This window comes from Miniopterus schreibersii (assembly GCF_964146895.1).
Source record: "Miniopterus schreibersii genome assembly, chromosome: 6".
NCBI classification, from domain to species: domain Eukaryota; kingdom Metazoa; phylum Chordata; class Mammalia; order Chiroptera; family Miniopteridae; genus Miniopterus; species Miniopterus schreibersii.
In genome coordinates, this window is record NC_138107.1 from 24,155,487 (window position 1) to 24,182,901 (window position 27,415).

Sequence of the window (27,415 nt, forward strand, 5' to 3'; positions counted from 1 at the left end):
GCCGCATGTCCACCTCATTTAAATTTTTCCATTTCACAGGAAGCATTCATTCTCATTGATAACCATGGCAAAGCCTCTGGATTTGTCAGCAGATTCTGATTTGCTATTACCAGGTTCATTGTCAGATAAAGATTTTTTTTTACCATCTGTTTATCAGCTTCTTGAAAATTAAGAAACAGACGATCAAGTTTTCCTCAAGTTCTCAAGGACTGTCAGCATCTGTAAATCCTTTCCATTCAGGGAAGTAAGTACTCCGCCTTTCCACTGACTCCGTCAACCTGAGACTTTATCACAAAATAGTCCAGCGCTGCCTCCTCAACCTTTGTGTTCTTTGCAGTGTTTCTGTCTTGCTCTTTGCAGTGGTGTCTATTGGAGGCGACTTCTTATCAGAGACTTGAGAGCTGTGATCGACCATCTCCAAGCTGCTTTAGTCCCTGGTCTGCTGGTTGCCAGCTTGGGCCACATTCAAGGGGCAGCGACCTCAATGTGTTCTTTCTTCTTTTTAAGAATGGAAGTGTGATTTATTTTCAAATGATGAAACTCCCAAGAGTCACATTTTTTCCTTCATTTCCTCACATTTCAACTGTCATTTTTTAATATAGGTAATAGATTTGGACTATAAGGGCATTCAGAGTATATGTGTTGTCCATGTTGGTATGTTCCCTAAGGGCCCTCACTGGGATAGGCATAACATTCTAGAATGTAATGTATAATTTTCGGACAGCCCGTTTGCCATCCCTCATGAACACTGCTTCCCAGTAGAGTTCCAATCCCTATCCTAGCTCTTGCAGTGTGAGCTAGCAGGACCTGCAGAGGAGTTGACCAGAGCAGCCAGTGCTATTCATTAACTGAAGGCAGTAACACCACTGCCCGGTTAGAAATCTGGCAGATGTAGAGTTGACCTTCCTGGTATTTTAATGTAGGAATCCCTGAAAATTGAAGAAGAAAAAAAAAATCCCTAAATGTTGAACTGCTGGCTTCCAGCTGTGCTTCCCTCCTAGTACCAGTATTGCATCCTCTAGGGGGCACCATTCACACTGTATTCTACATGAATGGCCGGCTCCCTTTAATTTAATGAAACCTTAACCAAGTGAGGCAGTAGAGGGATGCAATGGGTGCAGGCATGGCCCTTTGTATTGGAGCTCAGTCTAGTACCCGGACAGAATTCACCCTGAAGAGGTAGGTGATCAGCTAATTACCGAACTCCGCCTCAACATTTTAAAACTAGAACCCATGAAAAAACGGAACCACCACTGAAAGAAGCAGAGTAAGGATCTGGCAAACTAAATACTGTGCAATGGTTTTTAACTAGGAAACATCCGTGCATTTGTCCCTTTCACATGATTGATAAACTAGCATTCCTGGAGTGCGTACACAATACTGTTTTTGAAAGATGGATTTACAATCGTTCAAAAACAAAAATGGAAAGAGCCGAGTTGTGGAAAAGGCAAGACAACAAGGACCAGCAGTGAGTGTGAACTTTTTTGTGTATCTGCTCATACAACCAGCATGCAAAATGAAACAGACCTTCTGCGTAGGGACATGACCACATTCTTAAGTTCTCAATCACGAACTCAGAGTAAACAGCTTGACCTGGACCACACAAATCTTTTAATTACCCACCTCAAACCACTAAATATTGCAGCAAATATGCTTCTTTTGCATGTAGTGGGCATTCGGATCACTTTGGCATTCACTCACACATTTGGTGAGGGCCGATTTCAGTATCTAGTCCAGCTTTAATATGCCACATTCCAGGGGTGACCAGAGCAGGTTAAACGGGATAGAGTTTGTGCAGGAATTTGACAGAAAGTATCAGAAAATATAGAAAAACCTGGGCTTGGAAAACTGACCTAGCATTTGGATCCAGGGAGTATTACAAATACATCTCCAAATGTAATTGTCAGACCTCAGGTCTGAAGGTAATGCTAGGCCTAAGACAAAACAGCAAAGAGGGCATCAGCTTTGCGGCAGGGAGACCTGGTGCAAGCCTCCAACCCCCTTCCTTACCAGCAGAGGGCCCCAGGCACATCCCTGCCCTCCCAGCTGTACAATGGGGGTGATAACGCTCCTATTCCAAACTTCAATGAGATACAGCACACAAGGTGCTCAGCATGGTGGCTAACAGAAGAACTTGTTAAATAAATCTGAATTCTGTTTTGTACCACAGGACAAAGTAAATGTATTATTGGGGGGGTGAGGCTGGAGAGGGAGGTTCAAAACACAAGGAAACAACTTTTCTTTAAAACAGCCTCATACTGATAGAAAAGAAACTTGGTTTCCAATGCAAAATTATTTAAACCACAGTGCTACTAAATTGCATTAAATATCTACTATCAATAAAATAAGAATGCTAAATATTGGCGGAGGATCTGAACTATGAAATACTTTTGTTTTGATTTTTAAAGAAGTCACATTATATACCTTTTACTATTTGGTTCCACACTGGTGATACATATCACACAAAACTCAAGCTTTGAAATGCATTTATTATAGGAATTCATATTTCATGAAATTTTTATTAAGTAGTATATTTTAAATTAAGCTCAAGGGCATAACTGTAACCCAATAGCAATACGTACAAGTGGTTTTCCATTCAAATTTACAAAAGCATTATTTAGTAGTAACAAAAATATAGAAGGGGTTGAGATTTCCTTTTAATCCAAAGTTTTTATTTTTAAGACCATTTACCAACATCCTACTATAGGTATTAGAGAGAAGAAAAGGAACACTAATAAAGGTTATTCCAGCTGAGCCACCCAGTTACCCGGAGTTAGGTAATTGCATATTTCAGAACCACTGTGGTTTTAAATATTTTCTGTTAGCGAACAAATTCACTTGTACGATAGGCTTATATGTTTTAAGGTGAAAACCTAAAGAGTGAGAACAGTACCCATGATGTTTGTAATTGTAACTAATAGTTAAAACTGAATAAATCTACCTGTTCATTAGACTGTGCAGTGTGAGACAAGTTTTTACAGTTCACTTTGTTTTCAGAGAAACAGGTATCTAGTAATGGGAGCACTTCAGCAAATTACCAGTAACTATTTCAAAGGTTTTAAACAGGATGCTATCAATTAATATTTTGCATTAAAATAGTTCACTTTAAGTTGGGAAATTGGGTCCTAGGCCAACTCCCCATTCTAGGATCTTCAGAAAAGACCCAAGTCCCTAAGAGTCACAGGCCCAGTGGGGTGCACTAGTGAGTTTTCTTTCTGAGCTCTGCACCCCCAACCTCTGAAACAACCACCTCACTTCACTCTGCAGTGGGGAAAGGTGTTCATCTCTTTATGATGTTAGTTTTACTTTATTTTGAAAAAGTGTCTGTGTGCTATCAACTTTGGGCAGATGAAAGAAAACCATTTGGCCTGGCTTTATTTAACTATATTGCCTTATATGCGCTGTTCTGTATGCTATTTAATTCAACAGGCGGACTGAAAGAGGAAGAGGGAGCCTCTGGAACTTGGAAATATGGCGGTTATTACAGAGCTATCTGTCTGTATGCTCAAAATGAGCCATAATGTAAAAATACATTAAAGCACAAATGCACAACCTCCTGGAGGCTTAGACAAGTTTCCTTCAGCAACCATGGTTCATTAGAAGCTAAGAGTAAAGTTAATGTTAATTTAGAAGGTTTTAGAACTAATTAAATTGAGAACATATTAATGATTAATTATGGTTAGATTTAAAATACAGATGTGCAAATTAAAATTTCAAATGTGTAACAAAGATTTCTCTCTGTTCTCTCTCACACAAAGAAAGACAAAACTAAGTACATAAAATTATATTACAAATATTGGAAACTGCAACCATCAGAGATTACATTTTTTATATAGAAACAGTAACAAACTTTTACCAACATGCATTTAATTGATATGAAATACAACTACAACATATTACACAATGTGATTTTGCTGCTCCTAAAAAACATAAGACTATTTGAGGCAAAATATATTTTGTGCAAAAATTAAAGAGACTATGTTTCAAGAGGGTAAAAAAGGAAAGGTGACTCACTAGCAGGTATCCATTGACAGGAACTGAGTTTTCCCCCAACACGCATCCCACTGCCAGCAATGGGAGTGGTGACAACTGGTGACATAAAAGTAAACATTTTATATTACTTTGAAATATATAATGCCAGATTATTTCAAAGTTATGAAAAGCAAACATCCACTCTTGGTCACTTAAAGAAAATTCTATTAGGTTCTCAACATGAAGCTGGATGGGGGATGAGAATGGTGCAGATGGAAGACTTAGGAAAAAAGAGAGAAAACATACAAAAGAAATATATAAACATTATGCATATAGTACAAATAATGAAAAAGGACTTTATAGCACATTTTCCAAGAAGTTATTTTTACATATTTTGAAATCCTTTAAAAACCAGGTATATTGCAAGGGGTTATAAACAAAATCATTGATAAATGATAGTTTTAACAAGAGTTCATGCACTTATCTTAGTTGGAAAGCTACTGTCCCCTCAAATCACAAAATTTATGCTCTGCCACGATTACATATTAAAATCATTTAAAAGAAATTATTTTATATTTGTTCCTGACAGAGGTCTTGGGAAAGTGCTGTACAGACCTAAGGTTATAGAAATTTTTAAGTGATAATTTAAAAATACCATACAAAAATGTGTAAACAAAAAGATGCTTTACAGTTGCAGGGCATTATAAAATCCATAATGTGGATTACGGTGGTGCATTTTAAAAATTGTTAGCTTAATCTTAAAAGTTCAAAATTGCGTTTTCAGTCAGCAAGGGGTGCTGGAAGCGCCACCGCACTTCCCAGGCCCTAAGGGGTAACCACAGACGTGCTGTGTTTGCCTAAGGACTTGGCCAGCACAAGCTCACTGTGCTAATGGAGGGACATGTGTAAAAGCTTTTGCAACAAGTCTCACCTGGGAGATGCTCTAGCACTAAAACATTTACACTCTTTTATCTACCCCATCAGAGAGGAAAACTGCTTTTAAAAGATATAAACAATATAAATTCTGATAGTAAAGCATTGTAAAAATTAGGATATTTTTGGCACAAAACACTTTAAATTTGAACTCTTGCAAAATATATGTCTGAAATTTCTTACTTGAAAATAAAAATTTTAACACACACACAATGTGTAAATGGTTCTATGAATGAATGAATGAGATTCTATGTTTCCGTAAATACTGCACACACCTTCGGTTTACTTCAGAACCGAGTATCTGCATGCAACAGATACCCCACACGATACAGATATTGACAAGCAATGTTGCCACAGTGCACACTAAAGCAGTCTGTCAGGACTTAGGGTGTACCTTTCAATATTTTTTGTGTGTGAGTACTTGGATTCAATACTATTTTCCAGAAAAGCTAGGTGACCAGTTTCAGAAAGGATGCTTGCTATCTTTCCTTGACCTATAATCTTACAATCCGTACCGATATATTTAGGCATTTCATTTGTTTTCCAGTACTTAAAATTCAGCAACACCTGTTTTTGACATTTCTTACAGCATTCCTTCAAAAACAGGAGAAGCTTCGTCTAATGTAAAAAAATTAAAATGAGTCCACAGGGCAGTAATTTTTCCTCCAAAGTTCTCACTCCATTCTGAGAAGCACTGCAGAACAGTATTTAAGTCTATCAACGTTCAGAGAGCCGTTAGGTGCAAAGTCTGCTAAAAACTGTAACATACCATGATAGCTGGAAGTAGCTCTTACTGAATTGCACATTTTTTTTCCTGCCTAAAAATTTTAGGGTATGCTACAGCTGCTAAAAGGATTTCTGTTTTTCTTGGTCCTCTGTTTGTTGGGTCTAAGATTGATGACATCTCCGCCATTAAGGGTACTTAAATTCTGACCCGAGTGACTGCCACCAGATGTGTTGAAGACACCTGTAATAAATGGAAGGAAAACACAGAGGTTGACACTGACATGTCTCAGGGTTACAAACTGAATAAAGACTGTGCATCCAGCTTCTTAGTGAATCAGTAATATTTCCAAGTATTTATAGTTTTAAGCCTTTGTTTTCATGTCATTTATTTTTAATAGCCAATACACATGGTTCAAAGTTCAAAGGGTGCAAAAGGGTTCACAGTGAAGTCTCCCTTCCATCCCGTCCCCACCACCACCATTTTTTTTCCCTAAGACAAGCATGTTTTATCAATGTTCCTACGTATCCTTCCAGAGGTATTTTATACATATGTAGACAAAAATGCAGATTCTTTCTTCCTCCCTCTGCTACCAAAGGGTGACGTACTCTACACGCTGTTCTGCACCTTTTCACCAACAATTTTCAATCTATTTTTGAAATATGGAATCAGTAAGTTAATTGTAATAATTTCACTTATTAACTTTACATCATTTAACTTCCTCAAGAATACCTGACTTGTAGTTAACAACAGTATTTGTGATATTTTACGTTAATAAAAATATTACCTATGTAAAAGCCGGTAGTAATGTAGGATTTTCCTATCTAGGACAAAATAGCAATAAAATGGTCTACAGGCAATTAAAGTCATGAATAGATAAAATGGAAAAGAAAAAAAAAAAACTTTTATAGTTTACATTTTGAACTTTGCTGGTCTTTCTGAACTATTTATCATCCTGATACACAGAAGTCTGGGCCAGAGACACTATCAACAACACAAAGGTGACTATGACCAATTCCTGCCCACAGGCATTTACAGTCTCACAAAAAAAAGCTTACAGTATAATAAATGAGGTGTTAGTATACAAAGAAGTAATGCTATTAACATTGTATGTTAAGTGCCATAAAAGAGACACAAGATCCCATAGATGGTTTAAAGGAAGGACCGGTAACATCTAAGTTATAAGAAAGGAGGAATTACATGATGAAGGTGGAACTGGACACCTGGCCAGGTCCTGGACTTGGATTTCTGCTTGTTTGGAAGAAAAAGCATGAGGCCAGCTATCTAGCAGAGTGAGCTTTCTAGATAGTCTGTGAGGAATAAATAGTTCTTTGACAGAGGGTGGGAAAGGGAGCTTATTCTTGGTGGAAGAACCAAAACGAGCAAAAGTGAAGAAGACAGCCCTGGGCATGTTCAAGAAAGAGCAAGACGTCTGGTGGAACTGGTGAAAGGGGTACATCTACTAGTGGAGCATGAGGCCGTACAGGAAGGATGGACAAAAAGAAACTGCCTTTAAATACTGGAATGAAGAGAGCCTGTATTTAATGTGTTCCATCATAATAATAATAAGAGAACTCGACACTCCTAAATTTAATAATCACTGATCTAACACTTTCTAACCATATTTCTTAAACAAATGAGCACAACGTATTAAAAAAAAAGTAAATATGATAATAATGAATGGGAAATAAATTTACCAGGTAAACATGGGTCTAAAATTTCCTGGGTACTTACCAATTTTGTTACTACTTGAATGCCTTAATTTTGGATCCTCAGCTACTTGTTTGAGTTTTTGAAGATACTTTTCGGCCAAATATTTAAAAACTAGAATAAAAACAACAGAAACCCTACCAGGTCAGTATGACTTATGCAGGTAAAATGTTATTTCGTATCACTATAATATTTATATTTACTAAAAAAATTTTAAATTAAATTAGAAATATACAATCTAATTGAAAATTTCAATTTTAAAAATCTGTTTCAGCAATACCTAAGTACAATGAATGGCAATACTAATAAATATATAGTGGCATTTTATTAGTAAAGAAATGAAATATTTGTAATCATTAGCTCTTTAGTTTTAAGTACTTGAATAGTGATTAATATTCAACGACATTAAATGACTTAGTCTTGAAAAGATGTCTCATTTCTTTAGATGAAAAAAACTACCCAGAAGACACCCGAGCAACCACCTAGTTGCTACCTAATACAGTAAGTAGGAATTGTGGAATGAGAAAAATAGCAATCATCTTTCTCTAACCTCACTTTCTTAAACTAGGAAATATTATTAAACAAATTAAGGTCACTGTAACTACCTAATTGTTCTAAAACAATTCAGTAATTTTAAGAGGTACGCATGAAAAACACACACGTGCACACACACACTCACACACAGTTATATTTTTAAAGATAAAAAACAAAACAAACACCCAGGAAAGTTTTGCTGTACAGTAACAAGTATTCCAGGACATTAGTAAATAATTAAAAACTCTAACTCAAAGCATCACCCTTTTAATTTTTTCTTAATGATAGGTGACAAGAAAACTCTATTCTCATTACAAATGTTTTCTCTAAACAACGCAATAGAAACATAATAAGAAAAATAAAACTTCCTGTTAATTTTTTTAAAAGGCAGTTTACCTTCATTCACATTGAGATCCTCTTTCACCGATGTTCTATAGAACCTTAGCTTTAGCTTTTTGGCCAGTGCTTCAGCTTCCTCACTGTACATCAATTAAAAAAAAAAAAAAGCTTATAAAGGTACTTTCTGGTAACTTGTTTTAAAAAAATCACTTTTATTACATTTACTGATACAGCTTGGGGAAGGAGTGTCAGATGTTCCAGACCAGTTAAAGCTGTGTTCTCAGTGCTTGAACAGGGTTTTTAGTTTTCACCACTTGTGGGGGATAAACACCAATCATTATACTGTAACTGTAAACAGACACGTTCCATAAAGTCACTAAACACTAGCCTTAAAATAGCAAAATATTACTTTTCTTTATATAATACTTTAATTTTCTGTATTAAAAAATCATTTGAATTTAATTACACACTGAAAATCATACACTGCATTACTTATTTTACTCTTGCTGCCAAAGTCAACATCAATATAGTAATGGCTGTCTCTACAAGAGTGGACTCCTAATTTTAGTTTTATTATGACTCCTGACTCTGGACTCCTGACTTTATGAAGGCCGTAGTGGTTAAGCTCCAAATGGTTCCCAGTGACTCCATCCCCTCCCCCACAACCACTGCCACCCTCCTCCTGGTCTTCAGACTCTTGAGTAGTCTCCTCCCACACTGTAATCAAGGTTGGTCTATGGGATCAATAACACACAGAAGCGATAGTATGTAATTTCTGAGACAGGTCCTAAGAGACATGCGGCTTCCGCTTTGCTCTCTTGGATTGCCTGCTGTGGGAAGCCAGCTGCCTTGTGAGAACACTCAAGCAGCCCTAGAGAGAGGTCCACATGGCAGGGAAACAAGGCCCCTGCCAACAGCCAAGTGAGTGAACCACCCTGGAAGCAGATCCTCCAGCCCCACTCAAGCCTTTGTGTGACTATAGGCCTAGCCAACATCTTGACTCATCTCCAGAAAAACTGAACCAGAACAATCCCCAAGCCATCCCAAATTCCTGACCTACAGAAACTGAAATAATAAATGTTCACTGTTTTAAGCCACTAAGCTTAAGACTAATCTGTTATACAGCAACAGATAATATAAGAATACATAAAATAATAAGTGAAAACCAGGCAAAGATATTCAAAGCTAGCAAAGCTTTAATAATATAATGAGCAAATAGTTATAGAAGAAAAAAAATCTGGATGCTAAACTCCACAAATTTGAGCATCATAGTTCTGAATATACAAAACAATATGAATCTGACCTAATCTATTTAAACTCATCAACACAGGACTCTGTCTACTTATTCTACATTAAAGCATCATTCTTAACATTTTTACTGTATCTAGGTTTGACTTAAAATGAAGAACTGGATCTGTGATGCAAAGACCAAAGATTGGAATTCTAAAAGGCCTTCAAAATTTAATCCTTTAATTTTCTCTACTTATGATTCAGTAGGAACTTTTTAAAACCAAACCAATCACATAGAATAGCTCACAGAAATGTTAAATATAAGGCGCTCTTTATATAAACTTCACTAAATTTTGTAAGTCTATGCAAAAATTAAAATAGGTTTTAACTTTATAGAATTATCACCACCCCCTCAAAAGTAGCCATCTTACTTCTTTATACAAGAATCATCCAAGAGATCAATCTTGTTTTGTACAAGTACAGTTGGTATATCTCCAACTTCAGCTACTACTTTCTCTCTCCAACTGGAAATTGCTTCAAAAGATTCCCTGTCTGTGGTAGAAAATACAAGCACACAAGCCTGGGCTCCTGTAAGGTCACAAAATAAAAATGTTATTTATATTAATGAAACAATCCTATGCAGGTGAGGCCAACTTTTACCTATCAAAACAATTTTTTATGTAAATGTTGAATTCATCATTTAACACTTTGCTTATTTCTTAACATATAAATTCTATTTTCTAATTCAAAGGACCAACTCCTACCAAAATCAGTGGTTCTCAAACTAGTACAATTGCCTAAGTACCCTCCAAATAATACACTTTGGAGGGGAGGGCACCATGAAATGCTGATGTGTTTAATTACATTCTAAGAGCTAAAGAGAATGGTAAACTAAATATGAATGATGGGCTGTTGCCAAGTTCTTCCTGTTAATACTTGTCATCTCCTTCTTAATTTCTTTCAGCACAGATTTATGAAAAATCTATGTGAAAAAAATAATTTTCTCATTCTATTTACTTTTCTAAAAATCTGGATTATCTTATTTTAGTTGCACAATACCAATGACGCTAATGAACCTCATTTAAGAACCAGAGCCAAGAGAAAAAAATATAGGATAGAAAGGGAAAAGGTTTATTTTTTTACCCTGTTTAACTGCATAATTCCCATACTATACTTACTGACCATATTTTCTCCTATCAACTATCCCATTAGGTTGATAATATCTAAAATTAAATATAAGCAGCAACCTTCTGGAAGAAGCTTTTACAAATGATTAGCTGTTGAATCAGGCCACCTGGTGACAAAAAGCAGGGTGTAGGTAACAAGAGAAACTGTCTCGGGGCCAAGAGGATTTCCTGGAACCGAGGCACGTTTTCTTATTACTACACCTTCCTTCCAGATCCCTCAGGTGTAAGAGTTTCCTATTGAGACTCAGACATACATGCTGGCCTACCTAAGACACTATAAGGCCAAAAAAGGTTTTTTTATCACCAGAGGGAATACAGTAGAAAGAAAAAAAGCATATGATGAAAGAGAAAACGAGCAGACTGTAAAAGCAGAGGCTTCATCTGGGAAAATCTTCCCTACTACAGACAGGTTTCAAACCAAAGATTAAATTAATTATACAGAATTCGTAAGGGGAAGACAGGCAGATACACCGTGAGACTTTGTCAAAATTGAAGGAAGAATAAAACTTATGAGATCATACTAGTATATTGGTAAATAAATTTACATTTACTTGAACTGTAATATTTACTTAAACTACAAATAAAACATTATTTAACCATAGTTTAATTTTTATTTAACTAAGTTTTATTTTAAAACTCCACTATTTAGCTTTAAACCTAGAATTTTATATCTAATCAATTGTCATTTAATTCAAGGGTCCAATAGGGTATTTCCAGGTACACAAAATATAGACACTTAAAAAAACCCTTAAGGGAAGTATGTAATTTTAAAAAACAAACAAGGAAAACTATGCAGATAGAGCCAGAAATATGGGCAGCAAGAATGATTAAGAAAAACACAACTTTTTTCCCCCCAACGAAATTAAGGATCAAAGGATAAAAGAAAAAGTATAACCATAACAACCCCCAAATTACTTAGTGGGGTCCTGAGTGGGGAGAGACCAAAGGAATGTGGGAATGTGCTAAAAGTGCCTGTCTAAAGAGGAAGATGTATTACTGATATGTTTAAGTAATCTAGGAAGGTAAATAAACATTAACATATATAACAGACACCTGCAGCATCCCCTCCGCTCAGCCCCTGGTGTCCCTGCAGCCGTGGAGACAGTTCCTGCCTGTTGCTAGTACCCTACCTCAAGCTTACGCTGCAGGTGGGTTGCACGTGGCTCTCTGCTTTCCTGCGTCAGGGCATTTTCTAATGCTTCAGAAGGGAACCTTGGTTTGTTGAATCCTCTAAGGCGAATGGATGCCTCTGGGAGGGGAAGCTTCAACTTATGGGGGATGGGATAAAGACCTCAGCTTCACTTTGGTGGGACCATCCTGAGGTGTGTCCGTAGGGTTCTTCACAGGGATCCCTAATTACCTACAGCCAGTTCATTAATACACCCTCTACAAGTTTTTCTCCCTCTTTCCCTAGTCTCTTCACTTCTACTTCCTGGGATCACCTCCCAAATAAATTAGCTCCACCCAGTTGTGCCAAGAACTGCTTTGTGTGTGTCCGGGGAGAGGTGGGAGTGTTAAACTAAGAGAGTATTGTCTTAAGTTAAAGGCAATCACCATAAGAATAAAGAGACAAAGTGTGCCTATTAAATCACAGGAGAAAAGTAGACCTATCCAATGTACAGGAGGAGAGAAAACAGAAAAACCTACAGAAGATAGAAAACCTGAACGAGATGACAGAAATAAGTTACAGCAAGAGTAATTACAGTCTTCAGGAAGAATGGCACACAAATAGGACTCCAGAAAGAGTAAGAGATTTCATGCTAAATTACTTTCAAGCCTGAGAAAGATGCAGTGGCTGGGAGCGAGAGTGAAAAGACAAGACCAACAGACAAAAAAGAAGAGAGCTGCATTAGGGAGTAACCTGCTCCCACTTGTGGCAACACAAAGAATGCACAAGAATTTCATACAAGTATGGAACCACATCTAAGAGATTAGCCAGCATGGGGTCATTTTAAATCATGTCCAATAGGGCCATTTATTGGGTGATGAGAACTTACCATAAAGGAAGATGGAGGTGGAATGATGAATCCCCCAAATGCAAAGCAACTGCCTGAAGTATATATTTGCCCTGAAGAAACATCCCCAAGAATGGGAACGTTGGAGGAATCCAGGATGATTTCCTAGAAAACCATCTTTAAAACATCTGCCATCCAGAAGGCGCCAACATCAGACAATAGTACCTTCCATAGTGGTCTCATCTCCCACTCTGCTCTTCTCCTAGGCCTGACCCAGGAGAATAAAGGAACATCTCTAGCAAACCAGGGAAGAAAGTGGGAGGAGACAACCAACATTCCTTTCCCAGACCACAGGTACTAACCTGCTAAATAGGACTCCAGAAAGAGTAAGAGATTTCATGCTAAATTACGTTTGGAGTTTTAATTAATCCACAGGACTGGCTATTGTCATTACCAAGTTGACATAATGTTCATGATTAGAAATAATTATGAGGCAGCTGAAAAAAATTACTGAAGATGACCAGAAAAGACACAAGAGGAAGGGGTTTTTTATTGAGGGTAGAGGAAAAGACTGCACCTCTTCCTACTGCCTAATATAAAGGGATATGAAAGACAAAAAACAAAAGTTGTATTTTGGTAACTTCATGAGCAGTGCCCTGTTCAACATACTAGCTACTATAAATATTCTTAATTCAAAAATGACCCTATACTGTTATCATCAGTGGGGTGCCCTCCATTGTCTCCACAGGTTGCTGGTGGAAGTGAGCTTCTTGCAATGTCACAAGAAAAGGAATTTTCTGAGACTCGCATGGAAGAATGAAAGGCATTTACTTGCATGGAATTAAACCCCTGAGTTTCTAAGGTCCCATCTCCCTCCGTCCCAACATGGAAGAAGTCCAGCTGTGTCCTTAGCAGAGCTAGGATTAATCCCGTTGCCCAAAGTTTCTGTTTCATACTTGTACAATCCAATCAGCATCAGGCTAGCTTAGCTTGTGTACCCAGCCACAGTCCATCAGTCCATTGCATGCGGGGTCTGCATAGCTTCTAGGAACATAGGCGAATGCACGGAAGCAGGAACAAAACCAGAGGAACAAGAGAGGAACCAGAGAGCGAGAATTCCTTTTAACCTCTAAGATTTCATGCACTGGCAGTGGCCTCACCCCCTCTAGCCAATTATCTTTGTTTCCAGGTTAGACTGACAGGCACCTTCCCTTCACCACCCTGACTTTACTGCGCATGCATCCATCTCCCCTTTGTTGGACCCGGTCCCCCAGTGATTTCCAGGGAATGGACTGGTAGTTCCCTGGGGTGTGTAAAGTTACAGCTTCCTGGTGAAGCTGCCCAGATGGCCATGCTTATATGTCTGGCCTCCCTTTTGCTCCTTTCCTATTATTAATAACTAGCTAATTATAATGGTAACACTGTTATCCTTTCTTTTTTTTTCTTTGACTTTCAGTTCTGTGTCAGTACCAGTCATCTTTAGGAAAATTAATGTTTTAATTTCTCTGATGTAGTCATTTGGACGTATCTTACACCTTTGATATTTAAAGGCAGCAGGTGTTTTTTACTCATATATTTTATAAAGACCTTTATTTTTCTACTATTCAATCATCCTTCTATACTACCTATCCTAAGAATCACACCATTGGAAAAGTTACTTCATCATCAGAGATACCAGTAAACCACCCACAAAGGAATCACTTAAAATAGTTAACAAACTACCCCCTTATCCACACTTCAGGCAACAGACCTAAATAAAGTTTTAGTGTCAATTATAAGATCATCAACAGCAAATATTTTTTCCTAATTAATAAGATCATTCAAAAAAAGTTATTATTTCTGAATGTAATTCAGAAAATACTCCCCAAGGCACATAATGTGTAGAGTAATTCTATCCTCAAATAACTGCAAGACCCTACAAGATGGTCTCTAGACTTGTTCTGAGTACAGCTGAGGGTCAGCAGCATCAGTGTCAGCTGGGAGATTGTAGAAATGAAGAATCTCAGAGCCTCCCACAGAGCTACTGAATTTGAGTCTGCATTGTAACAAGCTCCCCCAGGGAATTCATGTGCACATTAAAATTTAAGAAACACTGCTCTAGAGAACACAGTAAAATCCAACAACAGCAAAGACCAACCAGAAGCATAAGGCTTTATACACTATTATAGATATTACTCTAGATTTAAAGTGCTTGTCCCTTATTCTCTTGTACACTCTATATAACTTAAAGCATACACATTATTCAATGAACCAATCTAACACAGATTCCATGCTCCTATCATTTCAAAACAAATCTGAGAGACTTGCATGTCTGTTATTTCTAAATCTTGCATTTATTGTTGTAATTTATAAGTAGCTTCCTGTCCAGAGCTATTTTATTTCCAACAATTTATATTCATTTATGTTTGTGAAAGTACGTTTTAAAAATATATACATATGGGTTTCCTTCCATTTAGTGCATAGGTCTCGAGTCTATAACTTCATTTCCATATGTTGCTAGAAAGGAGCATCTTTTTCTTAAAGCCAATCACAGTTAAAAAAGTATAATGAAAAACTTGTATGTTGTATGTAACTTTCTGAACTAAGTATGGTTTCTACTGCCTGGCTAGACTTTCTTAAGAGCTTAAGAGGAATAATTGGGGATCCCAAAAGGCTTCCTAATATGATCTGTGCTCTGTTCTAGCCTATTTACAAGGAGGTCATGTTTCAACATGTCTCACTATACAATTAAGCCAGCATTCCAAGAACATAAAAATGCCTTTGAACAATGGTTTTTGGTATAATAGGTTTTTTAAATGAATTATAGTTAAAATTTTTCTTTAAAATAAAAATTACAAAATTTTTATGCATCCTGAATAATATATTTCCAGAACATAAATCAGTAAGTCATAACTTCATAAGGTATAGCATTTCACCATTAAATTCATATCTTACTTAATTCATGCTTCCTGGCCCTTTCCTTCTCTTCCTAGTCTTCATTTCTATTTAATTACATCATTATCTGAATCTATACTAGTAGTTTACCTGGTTGCCTAACTGGCATCCAGTTCCCCTCCCTTCCTGAGAACACCTCTCCCCTACTGTACATTAGCCATGGTTTAGACCATACCCTCTGGTCTGGGAGTTGAGGCGCTAAGTGCACCAAGCCAATTAAGGTAATCACATTCCTCTGACTACTTACTATAATCTGGTCAAGGGTGGTCTAATCAGATAAAAGCTCAGGACTTTTGATCCACTGCTATGGGGAGTAACCCTCTCTCCCCAAAGATGTGAAAACCAAGTGGCTTCCATTGCTGTTGGTAGCAACCTTGCAACTAAGAGGAAAATCAGCATGAGGAGGAACCCCACACAGGAAGGGAGACAAGCAAGAGAAACAATGGTTATAATCAGAACAAACTACTACGACTGAAAGTATGCTACTTCCACTCTTCTATTAAAGTCAATAAACCTTTGTAGTTTAAGTATCAAATTGCTTTTCTTTTGTCAGCAACCAAAAGCATTCTGATGCAACCCCAAAGAAAAGCATAAAAGAATGTTCAGTATGCATTTCTCAAATTTATGTATAATTGCCACCGTTCCTTAATTCAAACTGAGATGTGATAAAGGTTCATTCTCACAACTTAGAAAAAGCTGAAATTTAAGACCTGTCTCAATATCCCACCCTCTTTGCCATTCTAACATAGTTGGCTAAAAAAATGTCAGTTACATTTTAAGAAAAGCTTTTAACAGACATCTACTTATATGCTTGAGACTACTTTAAGTTAAAATGTTAAATATAGGGAAATCAAAGCCACTTAAAGCCTTTTAGTCCAAATGAAACAAAGTGGAAAGAAATTTAAACACCCATTGTAAATTAAAATGTAAATACGAATTATGAGCTCTTTTTAGTTTCTGGCACAGGAAGTTTTTGGTAGACATAGTAAAGAAAAACAGTATGATCTGTGGACACCTAAAGAGTACCAAACAAGACGTACACAACAAACTGGATAAGCTAAATTTTAAAAATTAAGAGACAATAATGTTGAACACAATTTTATAGCAAAAATGGAGAAAGCATTAATACCTGAACTACGTGCAAATTAAAATATCTTTAGCTACATGTTTTTAATGAGGGACCCAACTGCTCTACTTAACTGCATGGTTCCAACATTTTCTCCTTTTTATTTATATACAAATCAAATCATTTTTGGCATTTGACCAGTTTTGCCTTTTTTTTAAGTTAAACTTTATCTTGAAATAATTGTAGACTCACACAGTTTTGCCTTTTTTTAAATTAGAGATACATAATAATAAATACATTCTCCAAAAATAGCATACTAGTTAGAAAGTAATACTATCATATCAAATCATCAAAAGCCTAAAAAGAAACAGCCCGACCTATTTTTTTTCCTCACAAAAAGAACACAGAGTTCATGGCAAGACTTTATAGAGAAAAAACTAGGTAGGTAAAAAGAAATAACGACAATCTTATACATTCCTACTACTTGTTTCCACCTAGGTTTTCTGTTTGTTTTATTCTTTCCTGTGTATTGTGGGGAGAGGGGAGAAGGCAGTTGTAGTAATAACCCTACTAAAAAAAGTACAAACAACCTTTACTCAAGAATACACTTTATATTGAGGACCTGTTATTCGACAATGTCAATGCTTGTGAAATTCATAATCTGATAAGAATACCATCTATTTTAAGAGCTTTGGAGAGTAAGAGCATAATTTCACCTCACACCATGATATAGGTGAAGTGTTCGAGATCCAAACTGGCATCCACAGGAGTGATAATCAAAGCTACTGTAGATGGGAAGCCTTTAAGGGCGCAGTAAAAAGAGTGAGCAGTACGGAATGGTGACATTACTAGGATGACACCTGAGGGGTGTACCTCTCTTATTTCTCAAGGAACCAAAATGTTTTCTTAGAGTGGGCAGCAGAAGCCAAGTTTCCTTGGTACCAATTTAGAAAGGCAACATCTTTGGTTGCTTATATGTTAGTGTAATTATGTTTTTATTAGACCTCGTTGCCATTATTATAATAATTCCCACATTTTCAAAAGTGGAAAAAACAACATACATGTTCAAAAGCCTCAACAGGCTATAATGCTACATGGTACTAGATTAAGCTTTCAGTTACTTTGCTCTCATTATAATCACCACTGGCAGTGAGTTGGAGAAACACTAAAAATGCTGTTTTAAATTCCAAAAGAAAAGGACATTTTATAAGAAAATGTAATGGAAACTTAGAAATCTAAGCTCTTCCTGAGGAATTTAACCTTGCATTTTAGCATCTTAAATCCTACAGCTGTAGTTCTTTCCTTTCACATGTATCTCACACTCCTTTGAACTCCTACAGCACTGAAAAGGCTTTACCCATGAAATTTCATGTGTCATATCGAAATGTCATCTTATTTTCAGGGGCTTTACTCTTTTATATGATAGTTTCCACACTTCCTTGGGGTCAGAGGTAGGCATTTAACAGTTTCTGACTGATTAGGTCTGGGAATGCCTATATAAGTCATGTAATTCTAAAGGCAGAGACCAACAGTCCATAGTACAAAGGATCATTTACCACTCAACAAGACCCTCAGAAGAATAATGACCTGGCATTAAAAAAAACACCACCTTGAAATAAATTTAAGTATTCTTAAGGAGAAACCTTTCTATGAGAAACAAAAAAGGCAAAGTTCTTTGTTTAGCCAAAAGAACATGCCCAAATAAACAAAATCCCCCACAATTTACCTCGATAGTAGGCCTTTGTTATTGCATCAAATTCCTCTTGACCTGCCGTATCCCATAACATTAATCTGACATCTTCGTCATTAACTCTGAAACAAGAGATAAATTTCATAAGTAAAAGAAATGTCTTTAGCGATATAGCTTTGTGTATATTTTTATTTTTCAAATTTGAAGTATTAAAACAACATTGTTGGTTTCACCCTGAAAAAGTCTGAGTACTTTTAAACGCTGATACAGTTACCAAAGTGAAAGTAAGGGTGGAAGACATTCCCGCAAAGCTATAATTTTACACGATTTGGATTTACCTGGCATGTTTTTTCCTATGACAACAGTGACAGTTAGCCATGGCACTAAGACTAGTAGTACTGGGAAAGAGGGTCAGTGCTTGCTCTCCTCTCTACACCATTCTAATGAGTTCTGGTGCACATGTGATAGAATAAGAAAGGAAAGCAGCAGCTTACCTGCTTGGTTGCCTTTTAACTCAAAAATTTACTCTATTTGGTCATACAGTCCATGGTCTTATTCATGGTAGTTGTGTTCTATAAAGTCACAGCAAACACTGAATTAGCAAATACTAAACTACTGCTCTTAGGAGAAATATAGGGTTAGAGTCCTGTGAGCCCCTGGTTACATTTTCATCAACTGATGAAATAACCTTGTTTTTTGTGTGGTTCTGTTTAAAGACACCTTATTTCACATACGTTGTTAATTCATTAACATTGAATTCACAGCCTACACCACTATAACTTATGCCTGAACGAAGCCTATCTAACACATGTATTTTCTCTGTAAGGCACATCACACACAGCCTTCTTGCACTTGGGGTCACTAGACAGCATTTCAGCACTATGCTTGGGGGGCATCTTAAACAGCAAAATCACCAACAAATAGCACAAAAATGTGGCACAAAAACAGAGCACTAAAAATTCACTGTTTACAGTATGAGATATGAAATAAAAGGAAAGACAGTTGCCTTGTTCCACCTAGGCTGGGAATCTGTGGGTAGGATGACTCAAAGTTTTTGCTGACCCGTGCATGTCTATGAATGACCACCAAAGCACTGGGAGTACTCATTCTGGGGTTATGAATAAATTTTATCAAGTAGGTGAATTTGCAAATGCAGAATCCACAAAAAATAAGAATCAACTATATACTTAAAATATTAATTTGGTTCAGATAAGAAGTACAAAAAAAACAAACATCATCAACACTTAAAATGACTCCTCTTCAAATATCTAAAAGAATTAAATACGAAAATATTTTTAAAAGCAGGGTCACAGAATACAAATCAGAAATTCAACAACCTTTAAAACAATGAACATAATTATCTTTGATGCTAATGTCTGGGCTAGTTAAGTCAGATTTGTTTGATGTTATTTATTTCTGTAATACATTTTAGTTTGTCTATTACAATTTAAGATAACCTAAAAAGTTCTCAGGACTAATAACAAAAAGTGTCACTTTGATGTGTTTTAGAACCCAACTGGATTTCTTGAAGTAAGATTTCCTTTTCATAGAAGTACTTAATCCTCCCAAATCTACTTTCTCTAGAATAAAAACAAATGAATAATTATTAATTCTCTAACTTCTATATAGTCTTGCCTCGTTTTAAAAAGAGAAGAGACATTCTAAACAAAAGGGCTCCCATAATGTAAGAGAAGAGCACTATTCTGATAGACACGTTAACTCCCTCCAAAAAAATAGTGGATGGAAATTTTCACTGGAGTCAAGCATCAGTTTCTGTTTAAGAAGTGCCTAAAGTGCCACCAATATATATAAAATGGATGTAAGATAAAATAAAAAGAGAGGTGGGAGAGGAATAGGAAAAAAATGTAAAAACATGAAAGGAAGGGGAAAGAGATGAAGGTGGGGAGACAGAAGGACATAGATTCACACAACGTAAGTAACTGCAAACCACCAGCAGCTGCCTCATGACCCACTGCCACCGGATGCCTGACCTCGGACTGGACCGGAATTAGTCACCATTATTCTGACGGAGCCTTGGACACCGTTCACAGACCGAAACCAAGAGGATTAAATGGCCAAGTACATACTGGATTTGTCGCTCCAAAAAATCAACTCCGATGGTTTTCTTGTAATCTTTTGTAAAAATGCCTTTGCAGTATCGCTGAATCATGCTTGATTTTCCAACTGCTCCGTTCCCAACAACCACCATCTTGATGGCCACTTCCATATCTTCCTCCAACATTTTTGGAGTTGAAAAGGCTTCTGTACCAACTTTAATTCCAACTGGTCAGATCCTCTTTCTCAAATCTGTGGTTTAAAATGAAAATAAAATTCTTTTTCATGACATAAAAACTGTACACAATAAGCTATAATTGTTTCATCAAGAAATAATTATATTAAATTGCAAGAATTTGTTTCCATGATGAAGGCCCCCTCCCCACTCTGTTTAACTAATATAAATTCTTTAAAACAGGGGCCACAATATTATTTACTTCTGAATCCTTACAGATAGCAAAATGTACGACATTCAGGGATTAATACATGCCTAGATTATACAGTTTTGCCTTTCACAAAGATTAAAACTATGGATGGTTAGAGATGAGGCCTGATTTAAAGTTCTATTTACTAGTTCTGCACTCTTAGTGAAGTTATTGCTTAACCTCTTTAAGCTCCAGTTTCCTGATGATGTTTACCTCACAGGGTTGTTGATCAATGGTACTTATAAAGCACCTAGCTCGGTGACAGTTAAGCATTCAAAAATTGGTAGTTATATACATCATAATAAATCTTCCATAGTTACCACCAAGTGGGAAACAAATACAAAACCTAAAGAAACTGCTTTTCGACCTCACAGGTAATTAATGTCCACAGAAATGCATCCCAGGAAAAGGTTTTGTATAATAATGCACAACTGTGTGATGCCATCGGGCTCTTAGTTACAGTGCTTTAGTGTTCAGGTTACAACAAGTCCTCTACAGATAATCTTGTACCACACATTCTTTCTTTAGAATTTAGTTTGGTTGGTTATTGTTACTCATATAATGAAAGTAATAGAACAGGCACTGTTTGCATTTTAGACTGAAAAGAACAGAAAGTCAACTTCTTCATCTTCTTAAAAATACTAGTTAAGTTCCCGCCCACTTAGCTATTATATTCCAATTACCTTAACTGAAAAAAAATCCATCTATACAACCACTACACAGAGAATTGTGAAGAACATTCCTTTCTTTGTCCCTAATGAAATTAGTTTCAGTCATCGTCCCAGTGCTTCATAAACTTGCACGATCAGAAGAATCATCTAGAAGCACTTGTTAAAGTACTGGTTATATGTCTCCACCTCAGACAAATTTAAATAATTAAAAAATCCCAAAAACTTAGAATGAGAACAAAAGAAAGAACATGGTAAATGCAAAAATATGGGTAAATACAACAGACTTCTCCTCGAGTGTTCTAAATTAGGTTTGACAGTTCAAACAAAAATTGTAACACTGTCCAATGTAGTTTTCAGTATATGTAGAGAATATACTTAAAACAGTGAATGCAAGTGGAAGGGGGTAAAGAGATGTAAAGGGAGGTAAGGTTTCTATGCTTCATTTGAACTGGTAAAATGTTGACGCCAAGAGATTGTGATAAATTACATATGTATAGTGTAATCCCCAGAGCAGCCACTCAAGAAGTTACACACGGAGACATACGCAAAAACACTACAGATAAAACAAATGGAAATTCCAAAAACGATAAAACTATCAGAATCTAATGAACATGAAGAAACCTGTCCACACCGAGGCAGAACATATGTTAGGCTATAAAACAAACCTCAACAAGCTTAAAATGATGGGATTACAATGGAATCAAGCTAGAAAGCAGTAACAGAAAGATAACAGGAAAATCTCTAAACATTTGGAAACTAAAAACACAGACCTCTAAACAATCTGTGGGCCAACAGAGAAGCTCAAGGGAAAGTTTAAAAAGTAATTGAACGAAAATGAAAAGACATGTCAAAATTTGTGGGACATAGCTAGTGTGCTGAGAGGGAAAATTTACAGCAGTGAATGCTTACCTTAGGAAAAAAGTCTCAAATCAATAATCTAAGCTCCCACTTTGAGAAAGGAGAAGACGACGAGGAAATAAACTCAGCATGAGCAAAAGGACGGATGCCAATGAAACTGAAAACAGAAAAATAGAGAAAATTAATGAAACAGAAAGCTGGGCTTCTGAAAAGACCAAGAAAGTTTATACACAGAAAAAAGAAAACACAAATTACTAACATCAGGAATAAAATAGGGATTATCACTACAGACTGCAGACTCAAAAGGATCACACCAAACAACTCTATACACATAAATTTGACAACTTAGATGAAATGGACCAATTCCCTGAAAAGTATGAACTGCCACAACTCTCCCACTATGAAACAGATAATTTGAATAGCCCCATAACTATTAAGGAAATTGAATTTGTAACTTAAAAACTCAGAAAGAAATCTCCAGGCTCAGGTGACTTCATTGAAGAATTCTACCAAACTTTTCAAGAATTAACACCAATGACACACAATCTCTTCCAGAATATACAAGAGGAGGAAACACTTCCCAATACATTTTATAAAGCCGGCATTATCTTGATACCAACACCACACAAAGACATTACCAAAAAAAGACAATATTCCCTCATGAGCACAGATGCAAAAATCCTCAACTGCCCTGGCTGGTGTGGCTCAGTTGGTCGGGCATCGTCCAGTGCACCAGGCGGTTACGGTTGAATTCTTGGTCAAGGGCACATGCCCAGGTGCTGGTTCAATCCTGTAGGGTGTGCAGGAGGCAGCCAATTGATGCTGTGCTCTCACATCAATATTTCTCTCTTTCCCTTCCCCTCTGTCTAAAAATTGATAAACTATGCTTTAAAAAAATATCACCAAAATGTATGTAAATCCAATCCAGCAATATATAAAAACAATAACCAGGACCCAGTGGGCTTTATCCTGGAAATGCAAGGCTGGTTCAATACTCAAAAATCAATCAATATAATCCACCATATTAACAGAGTAAAGAACAAAAACCACATCACCCTATCAATTAATGCAAAGGAAATTTGGACAAAATTCAACAGCCATTTGTGAGAAAAACTCAGCAAACTAGAAACAGAAGAGGACTTCTTCAACCTGATAAAGGGCATCTACAGCTACCACCTCAATTAATTCTGGAAGACTGACCATTTTCCCCCTTATAGGAAATGTCCATTTTCACTTCTCCTATTTATCATACATGGAGTCCGAGCCAGGACAATAGGCAAAAAAACAACAACTTACAGATTAGGAAAAAAAGAAAGAAAAACTGTCTCTATTCACAGATGACATAGCTGTCTATGTAGAAAACTCCAAGGAATTAAAAAAAAAAAAAAATCCTGGAGCTAATACGTGAGTCTAGTGAGGATGCACGATGAAGAGCAACATTCAACACTCAAATGTATTTCTATATCCTAACAATGTACAATTTGAAGCCAAAAAGTTTTTTGGTTTTTTAAAATACATCTTTATTGAGTTCAGAGAGAGAGGAAGGGAGAGGGAGAGAGAGAGAGAAACATCAATGATGACAGAGCTGTCCCTGATCGGCTGCCTCCTGCACACCCCCGACCAGGATCAAGCCCGCAACCTGGGCATGTGGCCTGACCAAGAATCGAACCTCCATCACCTGGATGCTCAACCGTGAGCCACACTCAGCTGGGCGAAGCCAAAAAGTTTTAAATGACATTTATAAGAGTTCCAAAAATATCAAATACTTTGGAATAAATGTAACAAAACATGTACAGGATCTGTATGTTGAAAACTACAAAATGCTAATGAAACAAGACCTAAATAAATGGAAAGACATATTATGTTCTTAGACAAGAAGACTCAATAAGTAAAACAACAGTTCTCCCCAAATCAATTTATGGTTTAATGCAATTCCAAAGTAACAGCAGGAGTTTTTGTAGTTACAGACAAGCTGTTTTTAAACTTTATATGGAAAAGCAAAGGAACTATAATAGCTAAAACAATTTTGAGAAAGAATAAAATTGGAGGAAATAATATTACTATATACTAACACACTATAAAGTTACATTAATAAAAAAAAAGTGTGATACTAACAAAGAGAAAGACATAAATCAATAGAATAGAACAGAGGTCCCCAAATTAGACCCACACAAAGATAACCAATTGATTTTTGACAAAGGTGAAAAAACAATTCAAAGGAGAAAAGACAATCTTTCCAACAAATGGTGATGGGAAAACTAGACATTCATACGCAGAAAAAGTAAACCTCCCCCTAAACCTCATACTTTATACAAATAATTCCCCCAAATGAATCACAGATATAAATGTAAAACTGTAATTTTTAGGAAAATACTTTTAGAAGGTAAAAATCTTCTTGACCTGGACTTAGGCAGAGTTTTTAGATATGATACCAAAAGATCCATAAAACGAAAAATTGATAGACGTCATGAAAACGAAAAATTGATAAATTAGACGTCATGAAAATTAAAACATTTGCTCTGTGAAGGACACTCTCAAAAAGAATGAAAAGACAAGCTACAAACTGGGAGAAAATACTTGCAAAATACATGTGAAACGAAAAACTGTATCCAGAACATACAAAGAACTCTCAAAACTCAACACAAGAAAGCAAACGACCCAATTAAAAAATGGGTAAACTCTTGACCAGATACTCGCCAAAGATTATATATGTCAAATAAGCACATAAAAAGATATTCAACATCTTTAACCATTAGTTAAAGACACATTAAAACCACGAGACACCACTACATGCCTACTAGAATGGCTGAACTTAAAAATACTGACCATGCCAAGTGCTAGAGAGGATGTGGTGCAACTGGTGCTCTCACATGCCCCTGGTCAAAATGCAAAATGATACAACCACTATGGAAATCAGTGTGACAGTTTCTTATAAAGTTAAACATACTTTACATGACCCTGCAATTCCACTCCTACCAATACCCTAGAGAAATGAAAACTTAGGTTCACAAAAAACACCTGTACACAAATGTTGCCAGCAGCTCTATTCATGATCGCCAAAAACTGGAAACCACCTGAATGTCCTTCAATGATGGATATATAAACTGTGGCACATCCATCTCATAGAATACTACTTAGCAATATATGCATTCTAGAAATGATCAGTACAGATGGTCCCAGACTTACATGGTTTGACTTACGATTTTCAACTTTACGCTGGTGTGAAAATGACAGGAATTCAATAGCAACCATACTTCAAATTTTGCATTTTGACCTGTTCTCAGGCTAGTGACATACAGCATGATATACACTTGCGATGCTGGACTGCGGCGGCCGCAGCAGCTCCCACTCAGCCAGAAATCAGGAGGGTAAACAACTGATACCCTACAGCATAGTATGTATTAAATGCACTTTGACTTATTTTCAACTTACAATGGGTTTATCAGGTCCTAACCCCATCATAAGCTGAGGAGTATCTGTAATTGATGAGTTAGGGAAAGGATATAAAAGGATAGCATGCGTTTTTTTTAGGGGGAGGTGATAAAGCTGTTCTATATACTGATTGATGTGGTTACCTGAATCTAAAATTCACAGAACACACCTCCAAAAAAATCAATTCATAACTGATTTTTTGATAATCAAAAAAAATAATTTAAAAATAAAATTTGAAAAAAATGCAATCAGATTTTAACACAGGCAGTATAACATTTGTGATTACCAGCCACTACTCCTCTATAGTCTCAAAGCACTATATCGAAACAATTAAGTTCTCGGAAAATAAGCATAATTCTGAGTACAATAATTAAAAAGCTGGACAGTAACGCTCTACATAATCTTTACCCCAAATTTAATTTTAAAGACTTTTGGCAACCAGCGCAGCCTTATAAATTAGAAAAGACTTAACTCACTGATCAAAAGGGTTGGTGTTTTTGTTGTTGTTTTTGTTCCATCACAGCCTGTACTTCAGTACAGGTGTGCTTCTATTTACAAAAATACTGAAATGCCTCTTGGGTTCAATGAAATTACCTAGATGTTAGGAGTTACATAAAACCTAGAGAAGTAAGCGGCCCTTTCCACAGCCCGCCGCTACCAGGCGGTGAAGTTCACTCCCGTCTCTCACGCCCGCAGCCTCCTGTGCTGGGCGCCGCCTGGAGCTCCCCGGCTCGAGCAAAGTGATTCTGCGGGAACCAGTGTCAATGAAATCGCGCCGTCGGGCTCATTCACGTGCCCGCAGCCTGAGCGAGGAGCTGGGGATGGGTGGGGCCCTCCCTCCGCGGGGGCGAGCGGGGTCTGAAGCCTGGGCAGCGCCTGGGACCTCGTTCCCCCTCAAGCCTACCCCGGGCGCTAACGCCCCGCAGCTCCCGTCCCGCCGCGCCCGAGTCGCCCCCTCCCCGTCCGGGCGCCGGGGGGAGCGAGGAGGCGCCGCGCCCCCGCCCCGCCTCGCGCACTCCCGCCCGAGGGGCGATCCCAGGCACCCACACCCAGGAAGACGGGACCGCGGGAGCCGGCCGGGGGCGCCGGGCGGGCGCTGCCGCCCACCTCTCCAGCTGGAACTTGGACACCGCGCTCAGAGGCGCGGAAGCGGGCGCGGGGCGGCCTGGGCCGGGGGATGGAGCCCGGGCCTGGAGGCCCCTGACCCCCAAACCCCTCTCGGGTCCCCGGAGAAAGGCACCTCCCGGGACGCCGGCGAGAGGCGGGTTCTTCCCCAGCGGAGCCGTTGGAGCCCTCAGCCCTTGGAGAGGGCGAGTGAGTGCTGCGCCGCTGCCCTGGAGTGCGAGCCGCTACTCACCGTCCCCCGCCGGCCGCGGACCCGCAGCCCGGAGCGACCGGCTCCTCTGGTCGCGGCGCAACCGCCGCCGCCGCCGCCGCCTCCACCTCCTCCCAGCGCGCCAGCTCCCTCGGCGGGGCCGCCCGCCTGGCTCGCGCCCTCTTTCGCTTTATTAAAAATGACTATGATTTTTTTTTAACGAACTTTATTGGCAGTCAGGGCTCAGAACAAGCGGCTCCGCGGCAGCTCCGCCGGGGACGGTGGGGCGCGGGAGACTCGACTCCCCGCATCTGAGGACCCGCCGCGCTGCCGAGCATGCGCCGGGCTGGGTCTGCGCATGCTCCGCGGGGACCGGTCGGCCGCC

At 37.9% G+C, this 27,415-nt stretch overlaps 1 protein-coding gene across 3 annotated transcripts; it reads right to left on the reverse strand.

The window, feature by feature from the left end:
• Nucleotides 1-2,469: 2,469 nt before the first annotated feature.
• RAB23 (RAB23, member RAS oncogene family) lies at nucleotides 2,470-27,340 on the reverse strand. 3 transcript variants are annotated; one of them, XM_081140098.1, is made up of 8 exons: nucleotides 27,073-27,340; nucleotides 22,335-22,440; nucleotides 20,362-20,581; nucleotides 18,311-18,396; nucleotides 9,874-10,030; nucleotides 8,270-8,352; nucleotides 7,364-7,453; nucleotides 2,470-5,872 (listed from the first exon to the last, which is right to left on the reverse strand). In XM_081140098.1, exons 3-8 carry the CDS (start codon nucleotides 20,514-20,516, stop codon nucleotides 5,733-5,735), a joined length of 711 nt encoding a protein of 236 aa, XP_080996224.1. In that variant the 5' UTR covers nucleotides 20,517-20,581; nucleotides 22,335-22,440; nucleotides 27,073-27,340; the 3' UTR covers nucleotides 2,470-5,732. The 3 variants fall into 3 exon arrangements, with proteins under 3 accessions (XP_080996224.1, XP_080996226.1, XP_080996225.1); XM_081140100.1 differs by lacking the exon at nucleotides 22,335-22,440 and having other exon boundaries at nucleotides 27,256-27,340; XM_081140099.1 differs by lacking the exon at nucleotides 22,335-22,440.
• Between the last annotated feature and the right edge of the window lie 75 nt (nucleotides 27,341-27,415).